A 13,633-nucleotide genomic window follows, 5' to 3' on the forward strand; every position below is an offset into this window, starting at 1 on the left:
CAGTTTTTCATGATATGATCCAGTAAATATTTTTTAACCCGTATTTAAAGGCAAAAAGTAGGCAATTTTCCTGACTTTCGCCTTAATTCCCTTTTGATGAACTACCTGCCATTTTTAGCTCAATGTTCAAATCCAGTGAGATCCAGGTTCTGGGTTATGCATTTCCATTGCTCTCTGTTCACTGACCTGGCGATCATAATTGATTTGAGTTTCTTGTTCAATATCAGAGTCCAACTCGGGCACATCAGATAAGTCCGAATCCGATTCTTCACTGTAGGAATCAGTGCCACCTTCTGCAGAAATACAACCCATAAGAAACAAGCAAACATCCTGACTCTAAATACCTACAAATATTAAAATATTTTCTTCTACCAAAATTAAACAATGAAAAAATCCTACACCATGGTTTTCATTTAATAAAGATTCTAAAATCACCTGTTGTCTTTTTCATCTTTTGCCTAAGTTCAGCTGACCCCTCGTCCCCATTCAGGAGCATTAACAGACTAGGGCAACTTTCTCCCTGGTGAAGACTAAACACAGGTTCTTATCTCTGTTAGACAGATCCTTGTGTTCTAAACCTTGCTTTGAAAAATATAAAAGAGTAGGCTAGGGGGTGAGGGATGCAAAAGGCAATCCAGCCAGCTATGTCAGTGAAGATCCCCTGTCGACTTTGAACAGGTGCACCCTGGTAATTGCTGCAGTCAAAACCTCTGCAGAACCCTTCCCAATAAACTCATTTATCTCCAAGAGTATTTTCATCTTATTACTGGCTCATTCCTGCTCACAGCACAATGCGTTTAAAAATGAAAGGGCTCCAAGTCCACTGAACCAAATAATTGTGGCCCATTCTTTGAACCCCACTCCAATTTCCATTCCAAAGGGGACCCTGTCACCCTGCAGCCAGGCTAAGCAGGGCCACCGCCCCTCACAATCATCCTAAGGAGGCTAAGAGACCTGCTTTCATGTCTTCCTCAAAGGCTGATTCTTCACAAAGCCTTAGACTTCAACTTGCATTTGGTAAAAGCAAAAGCCGTTTGAAGTGAATTGTTCAACTGACCTATGCTAGTCTGGAAAATGTTTTCTAAAATGTTTAAAATTTATAATAGGGATCAATTTTTAAAGACTTGTGGTAGCTTTTTACCTACAAAAGAGATGTTAAAAGGTTCCTTGAAATGTTTATTGAAAAATTATGACTCGTTTTACCCTGGGGTGCGGTTTCCAGCATGCCGTTGCTGACACCTTCTGGAATAAACCTCCACTGGAAGACGGAGTGGTCGGCCCCACCAGTGCTTAACACCCACTGAAAGTCATGGGACCAGCGCACGTTTGTGACATGTGCAGAATGGCCCACATACTTTCTAAATTTGGCTCCTAAAAGACAATTTTGAGGAAAATATTAGTTATACCAAAAAGAGAATTCATATGTTAAATATAAATCACATTCCTATTCGCATGGCAGTCAAATCTTTACAAATATTAGGAAATAATTTCGAGTCTTACAATAGCATAACACACAGACATAACACAAACATCCAAAGGATGCCTCAATTATTCCAATAAGCATGAAGCCAAACATGAGTCTGAAAATTTAAGCCTGTAAAGAGATTGTTGAATCTGTTCCAAATAATGCCTACTGCTTCACTGGTTCTGAAAATACATGATGAAGGTACATGGTACACATTCTTAAAATGCAAGGTACAATAGGCAGTGCCTTGCGATAGAGAAAGTAATTCTGTGAAAATAAAAGTCAAATTACTGTTTGGGGTTGCGTACATATGTATACAATTGGCAGATTTAATTTTAGGGGTTTTAAGTTGCTTGCTTTACTGAGCAACACCATCGCCAAGTAAGGAATTCAACACAAGACGCTCTCTGAAGTTGTGTTTGTGACTGAATTATCACAGTGAAGTCTCCAGTGTGTGTTTAGCAAAGCAGCCGTATGCAGGCACTCATGCTAACGAGCAGGGTGCACAGTACCCATCGTACATCTTCTGTGGAGGCCTAATTCAGAAGTCCATGGGAGACTCTGGAGCACCATTAAGCACTCACAACCCCTTCACTGTTCCTCTTCAATGGAGGGGGAAGACCATCTGTTCAACTACTGCATGTTTAAAATTCAAATCCCGACTGGAGAGGCAATGATTAAACTTAGATGAAGGTGAAAATGACCATTGCATGCCCCATTCTTGAGAGCCCGTGAGGCTCTGGCACCACAGCTTCCCACACAGATGAAGGGCAGGCTGCTGCCCAAGAGAAGGAAGCACTGGGCCTCCAAAGCCACCTTGCCTGTTGCCACGAGTCACCCTCATCAGTTTCAGTGATGAAGTCAAACAGATTTCAATTAAGGTCAGTTGGAAATGCCAGCTGAGGATAATTCAGTAGTGGGGAGTAAGGGATATTCTTCCCCTATTTCCATAGTTCTTGATTCGTTGGGCTACCCTCTGCTCACAAATTTATATCCTCCTCAGAGATCATTCAACCTATCTGTTCATACAGGTTTAAAAATATGTCCACAAATACTCAATATGAAGCCAAATGAAAATAATATGGCATAGTTAAAGGTATGACATGTAAGAGGTCATAAAAAGTACTGCAGAGGCTCCTGGTCCTCTTTGTTGGATTTCCATACACCGTGCTGTAAGGAGACTTACGTGGCAAGCTCCTGAGGCCTCCTGCCAGGAGCCAGGTGAGTGAGAAGAAGGGGATGCTCTGGTTCCAGTGTAGCCTTCTGTTGACATCAGCCCTCTCAGATATCTTGAACTAGAACCACCCAGCTGAACTGCTCAAGAATCCCCAACCTCCAGAAGTCAAGGGATTATACACTATTGGTCATTTAAGATACTTACTTTGCTATGCAGCAATAGGTAACTAATATACCCTTGGTAGGCTGGAACAAGTACCTGCATACACACTGCTGTCACAGGGGTGGCAAACCTGTATAAAGCCCATGAAATCATTTCATCTGGCCCTGCCAAGGCAATCACTGGCAGGACTCAAAACGCAATACATTTATAGCAGGCTAATTTTTAAGTTGATGGGTTTGTATGGTCCGTGGATGATGTTACCGATATCCAATGGCCCTTGGCAGACACAAGATTCCCCTCCCTCATTTAGGTCACATCTCTGATCTTTCTCTGCCCCCAGCACACTGGCCCCTTTGCCATTGCCCAAGTCTGACTCTAGGCCCTTGCCCTTGCCCGTGCCCTCTCTGAAATGCTCTTTTTTCACATGCCTGAATGTCTGGTTCCCTCAACTCTTTTTTTTTTTTTTTTTTTTTTTTTTTTTTTTTTTTTTTGACAGGCAGAGTGGACAGTGAGAGAGAGAGACAGAGAGAAAGCTCTTCCTTTTGCCGTTGGTTCACCCTCCAATGGCCGCCACGCTGGCGCGCTGCGGCCGGCACACCACGCTGATCCGAAGGCAGGAGCCAGGTGCTTCTCCTGGTCTCCCATGCGGGTGTAGGGCCCAAGCACTTGGGCCATCCTCCACTGCACTCCCTGGCCACAGCAGAGAGCTGGCCTGGAAGAGGGGCAACCGGGACAGAATCCGGCGCCCCGACCGGGACTAGAACCTGGTGTGCCGGCGCCGCAAGGCGGAGGATTAGCCTATTAAGCCACGGCGCCGGCCCTGGTTCCCTCAACTCTTGTAGGCTTGCAGTCAAAGGGAACTCTAACAGCAGCCCCCGTGACCGTCCTATTTAAACAGCAGTACCATACTGCCGCACACCTGCATTCTCTACTCTCATTACTTGCTTTATTTTTCTTCTTTCAGGTCTGTTTATTCTGTGTATGTGTATTGACCATGACCCCTCACTAGAACAAAAGCTGTATGATCACAGGTATTTCTGCTTGTTTTATTTACTGATCTATCTCCATCCTCTAGAATACAACTTGGATTTTATTGAAGACTTGAAGGCCATGTCTGTGTTTTTTAAGACTTTCCTTAAGACACTGGATAATTGTATAAGATCTCCTTTTTCCTCTGCACCACACAGAGAGCTCAGGCCTCCACCCTCATCACTCTTCTGCCGATCTTCTCTGCCATGATTTTGAGTACTGTCAATGTACCTGTGACTGCCACACGTTTCTCTCTCGCCTTCTACTCTCCCTGGAGCACCAACAGTGCATGTGTCACACTACCTGGATGTCTAACAGGTACCTCAGCGTATCATGAACAGAACAGACTGAGAAGTTAGTTCCCGTTCCCTTACTTCTCTACCCTCTCACATCCATAAAACGAGGACAGCAAAGGCCAAACCTCTCCCACTTTCCCATCTCTATAAATAGGGCCAGTGCTACCCGTTGCTCAAGGCCAAAACCCAGGAGTCACACTTGATGATTTTTTTTCTCTACTCCCATATCCAAGCCAGAAGTGAGACTTGCAGCTTTCCCTTCAAACTGCTTCCGAAATCCAGCAGCTCTGTTTGTACATGTCCAAACCACATCAGCTGTCACGGGGCCTCCCCTCCCTGACACAACCACACAGTATCAAAATTGTCTTTAAAACACTTACATTGATCACAGTACTCCTCCACTGAAAAGCCTCAATATGGATTTCATTCCACTTAGAGTAAGACATCTAATAAGACTTTTCTCTCCTCAATTCATTTTGCTCCCGTCACACAAGCCTTCCTGTCCCTGCACTTACTAAGCTCAGCCAAGCTGTATTACAGGCCAACACTTTCCTCTCCAGGGTTCCAAGTTCCAACAACTCAATTCTTACAATACCCATGACATTTGTCCCGGGTGTTGGCTGTCTGTGCAAAGCATTAATGGAATGGGAACACATAGATGAAACAGAGAGCCTCAGCCTCTGAGTAGGGGTGGGTATCGAGGTATCTAAAATCCGACAAACGTCAACAAACAAGCCTTTGAGCGCCACCAACATGGCAAAAAGTCTAAACAGGAGGTGGCATCAAGAACTGTCAGTATTGATTCTATATATTTTAAGATTTGAAAACTGTCAAAATGAGAAAAACAAATTGGTTTGATTAGATAAAAATAACACCAGTTGCAGAAATTTTCATTAACTGTAGTGCACTTCTATCTAATTACTGTGCAAAAGAATATTGCCTATATAACTGCAGTGTGTTGAAGGAACTTGACACAGCAAAAACCTGCTTTTTAATCACAGTAAAAACTATAATGTGTGCTCAGTGTTCTCTCCTGTTCATCTATTGCTATTTACAGGTTTGAAACTTGGAGGATGGGGTGGAGATATAAGTTGAGTATCCCTTATAAAAATGCTTAGACACAAGTATTTTAGATTTCATGTTTTTCCATATTTTAGAATATTTACATATATATGGTGCAATAACTTGGGGATGGACCCAAGTCTAAACATGAAATTAATTTATGTTTCATACGTACCTTATGTACATAGCCTGAAGGTAATTTTATACAACTTTTTGAATACTTTTTTGCACAAAATGTCACGGTGTGAAATGTTCCATTGTGGCATGACGTCAGCACTCTCAAAGTTTAGGATTTGGGAGCATTTACAGTTTTGGATTAGGAATTTGGATGTTCAACCTGTACTAGTCATTACCACACTAGATCATTAAAAAACACGAGTTCCACCAACTGTTCCTACTCCCACCAATAATTCTCACTTTAGTATGAACTCTCTCAGTTTTGGCACTAAAGGACTCAAAACCTGACTGTGAGGCAAATTTCAAGCTTCATAAAGCATATGTCATGAAACAGAGGGTGAATCCATTTGCTGTGAAGGCACGGATGCCTCTGCAGCCTGCTGAGGCCTGCGACACTGTCACTCTGGCTGTCCGTCTCTCATTCATTCAGACGCCTGTGCGAGCCATTATCCATGGGGTTTTCATTTACGGGTGTCTCATAAAGGGCAGCATTACTCACCCCCTCTCTGCTCTAATAATAGATCCACGCTGTCTTCGCTGTTTCCCAGATCCAAGCCTACCTTACAAGGCTTGGAGACACATAGGAGACATCAACTGTCACTGAGTTAATTTTATTCCCAAGTTCTCAGTGCAGACCAATAGTACTGCTTCTGATTCCAATGGTGTGTCTTCTGAATTCCAAGATTCCCAGACACACTCTGGCTGTCTTGTTTACCTTCTGCAGTATATTACTCCATCTAACAAGATATATATGCCCTATTACTCACCAGGCCCATTAGAGTTAGAATTTGGCACACTGAGGTAATTTTGTGCCTCGAGCATTTTAAACCCATGGCCATTTTGTCAAGTGTAAGTGATGGTGGTTTTGCTATGCATTTTATGTTCCATTCTGTACCATAATTGTCACTGCTTCAAAACTGCTAGTTAGCTGAAAATGACTTTCTGATTACATTTCCAATCCCTTTCCTTGCTTAATTTAAAAACCATTCAAGTGAAAGACTTTTCAGGCAGCAGCATGTCCTTGCTGATTACTTTGCTAAGATCAGATTTTCAGGTCACAGTTACGTCTCACTAGACCCTGGGCAGTGGCTTTGCCTAAACTTGCAAAAGAAGTGGGTGGGGTCATTCCATGGTTTGCAGTTACATCCTATAAAACTTGAAGGTGTAGAGTCATTGAAATGATATGGTTTTAACAACAAAAAGACAAAACCAAAACATGAGGGCAGATAACGTTGATTTGAATCAAGCTCTCTCCAAAATTTCACCAGTTATGTAAATCTGGCACAAAGTTAGTGCTATGACAAGGGGTCCATAAACTGTATTATCATCGAAACCGTTCCTTTCAGATATGATTTTAATTACGTCTAAGAGGATTTGCTTTGCTTTTCCATTGACAAGCACAAGCAATCATGAAACATAAAACAATTTTAATTATAAAATCTAATGGGATATATACAATTTAAATCATGAACAGTTGACATAAATAATAAAACATGATTTGTTCAAGATGTGAAGCATAAGTTTATCAATCACAAAATGACAAGTAATAATAATTAAAATTTTGGCTTAAGTTTCAAAGCTTAGAATGTCAAAAGTAGCAGACAACAACACAGTCTACCCTAAACTGGAGAGTAAATGAACATGACTATTCAAGGTAAAATGAACAATGTGCTAGAAAAGACATGAAAAAAATAACCTTTAAACTACATATATAGTATAGAGGGGATAATGATTCCACGAAATATTTCTTTGGTCTTACCTTTCTTTAGACAAGGAAATTTAAATAATTTAACCAGTCCAAAATCATCTCCAGACACCAGCACTGAGCTATTGTAATTTGCATCCACGGAGTTGATGTCTGTAACCTCAGTGTATTTTGGCCAAATTCCACTCACTTCGGGACCTTTCACACATGTCCAGGAAGCCCAGGGAATCCCTTTAATTTCTTCTTTACTTGTTAAAGGCTTCCCAGCTGAAACAAAACCAATAAAATACTACAAGTAAATAAAAAGCATATTTACTTCACTTTATGCATTTTTCTGATAGAGATCTAAAACATTTTAAATGTGTTTCTATAAATCATGGAAACTATAGATTCTAATCCCATTACCTGGTTTGTGATTCTTTTGGTGAGAGGAGTAGGATTTAAAGCAAGCACATGCTCAAGACTCAGTTAAGAAAAGTGATCACTGTTAAATATAAGAGTAGGAATAATAGAGGGAAGAGATGTACAATTTGGGACATGCTCAAGCTGACTTGCTCCAAACGGTAGAGTTAGAAACATACCAGGGGATTCCAATTCAATCACATCAAGGTGGCATGTATCAATGCCATCTCACTAGTCCAAGTGATCAATTTCTGTTCACAGTTGATCATAATGATAGGACTAAGAGCCAAATGGATCACATAAACAAGACTAGTGTCTGCAAATACTAACTGATAGAATCAAAAAGGGAGAGAACGATCCAACATGGGAAGTGGGTTACACAGCAGACTCATAGAATGGCAGATGTCTTAAACAGCACTCTGGCCTCAGAATCAGCCCTTAAGGCATGCGGACCCGGCTGAAAAGCCCATGAGAGTATTTCAGGCATGGAAAGCCAAGACACTCTGGCAAAAAAAAAAAAAAAAAAACAAAAAACAAAAACAAAAACACAAACCCTAAATGAAAGATCTCTGCAAGTGAGATCCCAGTGGAAAGAACAGGTTATCAAAGAAGGAGGTACCTTTCTCTGAAGGGAGGAGAGAACTTCCACTCTGACTACGACCTTGTCTAAATATGATCAGAGTCAGTGAACTCAAAAGGCTTCCATAGCCTTGGCAACTCATGACAAGAGCTTAGGATGATTACTGATGCCATAAACAAGAGTGTCAACTTGTTAAGTCAACAACAGGAGTCACTGTGCACTTACTCCTCATGTAGGATCTCTGCCCTTAATGTGTTGTACATTGTGATTTAATGCTATAACTAGTACTCAAACAGTATTTTTCACTTTGTGTTTCTATGTGGGTGCAAGATGTTGAAATCTTTACTTAATGTATGCTAAACTGATCTTCTGTATATAAAGAGAATTGAAAATGAATCTTGATGTGAATGGAAGGGGAGAGGGAGTGGGAAAGGGGAGGGTTGCAGGTGGGAGGGAAGTTATGGGGGGGGAGCCACTGTAATCCATAAGCTGTACTTTGGAAATTTATATTCATTAAATAAAAGTTAAAAAAAAAAGACTCAGTTAAAAGGAGAAAAGAAAGGATGTTTATAAATGGATTATCTCTAACCATGCATATTTACCTGACCTTAATTATTCAGATACTGTGATGTTATGCTTTGCATTACTGATGAGATGACTTTTATTCCTTATTATCAATTTTATTCCCAACATTTTGCTAGATTTTAAAACTTTGGCTAAACATCAAGTTTTCATAAGATACTTAGAAATGATTTTTTAAATTCAGACTCAGTAAATTAATAAATGGACAGACTTTGTTACTTCAAGGTTCTAGGCCCTGAAAACCCACAAAAATTACACTGAAAGCAATGTTACTGTTTGGGGCCAACAAGCCCTACAATTGTGTCGAGTACGGGTCAAATGTGGAGCAATCCCCTGTTTCCACCAGCAGGGTAGGGAAGTCCACAGGCAGCAAATAAGAGAGAAAATAGATATTTGGGGAAATGCTTAGTCACACAGAATTTTTTCAAAATGAAGACAATTAAGCAGGGGTGGACATTGTGGCACAGTGGGTTAAACCACCACTTGGCATGCCCAAATCCTGTATCAGATTGTTGGCTGGAGTCTCAGCTACTCCACTTCGAATGCAGCTTACTGCCAATGCACCTAGGAGACAGTAGATGATGATGACTCAAGTATTTGGGTTCCTGCCACCCCTATGAGAACAGAATGCAGCTCCTGCCTCCTGGCTTCAGCATGGCCCAGCCCTGGCTATTGCAGGCATTTGATGAGTGAACCAGCAGATACATTTCTCTCTTCTCTTCTCTCTGACTTAAATAAATCTTCTTAAGAAGACAATTAAGTGCAGCTGGCACTGTGACATCAGGGGTTAAGCCTCTGCATACAACGCCGGTATCCCAGATGAGTGTTGATTTGTGTCCTGGGATCCAACTCCCTGCTAACGTGCCTGGGCAAGCACAGGAGGATAGCTGAAGTGTTTGGCCCTCTGCATCCATGTGGGAGATATGGATGAAGCTCTTGGCTTCAGCCTGGACCAGTATCAGCTGTTGCAGCCATTGGGGGGGGGGGGGGCTGAAAGATCTCTTTCTCCCTAACTCTGCCTTTCAAATAAAAATCTTCTAAAAATAAAAAAGTATGTTTCTTCATACTTTCCCTCTGAAAATAAACAAATATTTTCAGATGAACAGTCTGTGAGCACAGATGCACTGATATATCACTCTGTGCAGTGTCAAATTGACACCAAAAATTGTAGAGTGCACCAAGATTTTATATAAAGTTCATTTCAAAGACTATGGAATCAGAGAGTCTATAGTTGGAATAGAGTCTTAGATTTAGTATTCCTGCTTTAAAGATTACAGCCCCAGAAAGTAACTAAGAAAAATCTTCTCTTACACAAAGGTATTTGGAGGTGCATTACTTAGACTAGCCAAAAAGTTGAAAATAAACCCAAATACCTACTAAGTTCTGTTATGATAAATGAAGTCAGAACTCATGTTAAAATTTCCCTCTTATAATCAAAAATTCATTAGTCAAAGACTATGATAATTTGTGACATTTTAGTATTATAAACTAAATGTTACTGATTATTATGCCATATGAATCTCATAAAAGTTACAATGGGAGCCCAATGAACAAATTTAAACAACAAAAAAATCACGTAAGAACTTCCAATTATGAGGAATTCAGATTCAAGAGGAAGCACAGTCACAGTAAACGAGGACCATGCTCCTGAAGTATCTGAGGACCAACATCTCGAGATACTGTCTTGAAGTTCTAAGGTGACCCCAGGGAGTTTCTAATTCTCCCAGGGGCTATTTTTCTAGTTTCCATGGACTATCCTGCTTCTTTTCACCTCTGAGAGTAAACAGTCTTCCTAATGATCATAGTATCTCCTACTCTGGCCTTTGATAGGAGAACTACTGCCTGGCAAGCTAAAACCCGCAGATCATACTTCTAGCTCATTTCCATTCATTTCTAACCCTGCTACAGAACTGTGTGCACAAACATCAATACAAGTATTACAACTATTTCACATTATCATCACTAACTTACTCAACCTTTTAGAGAAATACTAGTGAACAGTGCAATCAGCAAAGGAGGAAACAACAAAGAAGGGATAATAGATAAAGCCAAAGACTTTGATAAGGAATGAAATAGATGGTGAACCTCTAAATACTTCAAAGTTGGCTGTGAAACTATTTCAGATTCTCTCTCCTTTAAAAATTTGGAATCTATCAAGCATACACAAAATAGTAGATTACCATAAGGAATAGTGTGTGTACTACCTAACTTCAACAAATCTTATTATTTTGTCCTTATTACGGAGGAATTTTAGCTGGAAGAAATTTTAGCAATTTTAATTTAAAGAGAATGCTACAAGGGTCTGCACTGTAGCACGCTGGGTTATGAAACCTCCTGCAATGCCAGCACCCCATATGGGAGTGCTAGTTTGGGTCCCAGCTGCTCCACTTCTGATTCATCTCCCTGCTAAGGAGATGGGAAACGCAGCAGAAGATAGTCCAAGTCCTTGATAAACACTGAAGCACCACACCTCACCTTGGGGCTTTACAGGCACTGCTGTGACAGTCTCGGGCACATGCCCACGTGCATGTGCCTACCGGCAGTGTATGTGGTTTTCTTGTTTCCTCTTCTTGCCATTTAATATTGACAGACTCCTGCCAATCAAACTAGTGTAAAAAGGTACCTCACTGTTGTTTTAATTATCATGTCTCTTATTTCTACACATGTTTATTGGTTATTTGAGATATGCCCATATTTCTAGGAGTTGTTCCTTTCACTTATCTTCAGGCAGTCTTTTTGTAATCTAGCTACGTAGTCCATTTCCACTATAACAATTACAAAGATTTATGTCTATTTGATGTCTTATCTTTAAATTTTATTCACTCTATTTTGTCGAGTCTTTAATTTTAATGTGTTCCAATTCATTAACCTTTTGATAAATTGTGGCCTGGGGATTTTATTTCAGACAATATTCCTTCCTGTGAGTTCATGATTTTCTCCTATCTTTTCTTCATGGGTTCTAAGTTTTGCTTTGCACAAACACCCAAGGCCTACTCCTGACTTACAAGGCATTTTGTAAAACAACCGTTCTCCTGCACCATCATTCGTCTGCAAGTATTTACTATCCAGGGACCAATCAATGTGCGTGATGAAACTAAGGGACTTGCTGCATTCTCCAATTTTCTTATACCGCTGGGCAACAGCGTAGACGTCTACGGGGCCGTCATTGGATCCCACTGCTAGGTAAGAACCATCTGGAGAAAATTTCATTTCATGAATGACTTCTTTTCGATCTTTGATGTGAACCACTTCTGTCATATCTCTGTAAAAATAAAAAGTGAAGTGATCAACAGCAAATCTAGAAACAGAAAACTCAAGTTGTGTTTCAAAGTAAAAATATCAGAAAAAACAGTGTTTTTAAAGGGAGAAAAAACCTTCAGAAATCCAAAAATTAACTTCTGAGTTTTATAATATGAAATGATATTTAAATTTCATGGCTCATTTAGCAAAATTAATAATAAACATTTTAAATAGTACTCTGGGCTTCCTAAGTAAAAACAAATATAATTTAAGATAATTCATATTTGCTTTAATCATCAGCCATATATTTTTCCCTATATATTTTATTTAAAAAATTTGGGTTGGTAAAACTGTTTCTAAAATATTACATGGGGAAATATTAAATATACTAATGTTAACATTAAAATAAACCCATCTTTTTATGCTTCAAGAACAAGAAACCAGTGTCTGTTAAGCTTGATGCTTAGTGTTACAAAAAACAAGGGGGGGGGGGAATTGGGGCCACCACTGTGGCACAGCAGATGAACCCACTGCTTGTGACACTGGCATCCCACATCAGAGTGCTGGATCAAGTACCAACTACCCTGCTTCCAGTCCAATTTCCTGCTAATGTGCCTTGGAGGGCCGCAAAAGATGCTCCATGTGCTTGAACCCCTCCCATCCATCTACAAGACCTGGATGGAGTCCCAAGATCTTGGCCTTGGCTTGGCCCAGCCCTGGCTGTTGCAGCTATTTGGGGAGTAAACTAGAGGATGGAAGATTTCTTCCTGTGTCTCTTCCTCTTTCTTTGTCACTTTGCCTTTCAAATAAAGAATTTCGGCTCACATTTGAAAGCTCGCTGAGGTTTTTGTTTTTTTACAACAATGAATCAGGATTATGATAGGCAGGTCCTCTGAACCAATAAAGATAGCTTCATCAACCCCAAAATAAACTGAGTGCATAAAAATGCCCACTGTTTCTATATCATAATCCTTCATCCATGCTATCATTTATTAAAAGCACCAGAGTGTACTCAAAAGCCATAAAGTAGGTATGTGTGGGGATTTTATGTCTTGCTTTGAAAAGCCATCACAAAGCAAATCTAGTAATTAGCCATCTTTTCACACATCACTAAGCAAAGAAAGAAAATGTTTGCGTGACTGGTAATGAGAATTTAATGTAAACTGTGCCAAGAGCCTTCTTCAAAGCAATACAGAATTTTCTTTGTGCAAAATATGCAGTATTTAATTTAGAGCTGCATTTCTTTTCTGTAATCACAAGATGTGTGAGCCAAGCGAATGAATGCCTTCAGAGGAATTTCAGGGGTTGGTCTGGAGTTCTGACCAGTAAACATAACGTAGTGTGATAGTAAATGTGACATATTCCACTTGGTATTGAATAATGGGTAAAAGTGGTCTTTTACTCAAGCTCACCTCTACACATCCGCTGCTACTGGATCCTGCTTTATTCTTTCTCCCTCTTTTCTTGGTTCACTACAAAGCCTACAACCTCTTATCTGGAAGACCTGGGGTAAAATGTGCTTGGGAACTTGCTATTCATTGGATTTTAGACAGGTTCACATCCAACATACTATGCAACATCCCCACACAAGAATTGTGCCAGAACCCTGTATTAAACACAATATTTTTGCAGCAAATCACACAACACATTGTTATCCCTATCATTGAATAACAATAGACCAGAACAGCCTCAAATCAGCTCACTGGGTTAGGCTGTACTGTCAGTTAAGTAACCAAAGAACTTGGGGTCTTCAGTG

General features: G+C 40.3%; 1 protein-coding gene across 7 annotated transcripts in view; it reads right to left on the minus strand.

Moving 5' to 3' along the window:
* Window positions 1-13,633, minus strand: part of EML6 (EMAP like 6) — a 325,325-nt gene that overhangs the window by 116,540 nt on the left and 195,152 nt on the right. For all 7 annotated transcript variants that reach the window (XR_016229394.1, XR_007916460.3, XM_070069106.2 and 4 more), the window contains exons 9-12: window positions 11,643-11,899; window positions 7,128-7,340; window positions 1,204-1,371; window positions 187-293 (exon numbers count right to left, since the gene is read on the minus strand). Coding sequence is in view for 5 of the 7 variants with exons in the window: in XM_070069106.2 (XP_069925207.1) it covers window positions 187-293; window positions 1,204-1,371; window positions 7,128-7,340; window positions 11,643-11,899 (745 nt within the window). In the remaining 2 variants the exon portion in view is untranslated. The remainder of the gene's footprint in view (window positions 1-186; window positions 294-1,203; window positions 1,372-7,127; window positions 7,341-11,642; window positions 11,900-13,633) is intronic.

Source organism: Oryctolagus cuniculus, chromosome 2, assembly GCF_051225735.1.
Source record: "Oryctolagus cuniculus isolate XC-2025 breed Fujian yellow rabbit chromosome 2, ASM5122573v1, whole genome shotgun sequence".
NCBI lineage: Eukaryota > Metazoa > Chordata > Mammalia > Lagomorpha > Leporidae > Oryctolagus > Oryctolagus cuniculus.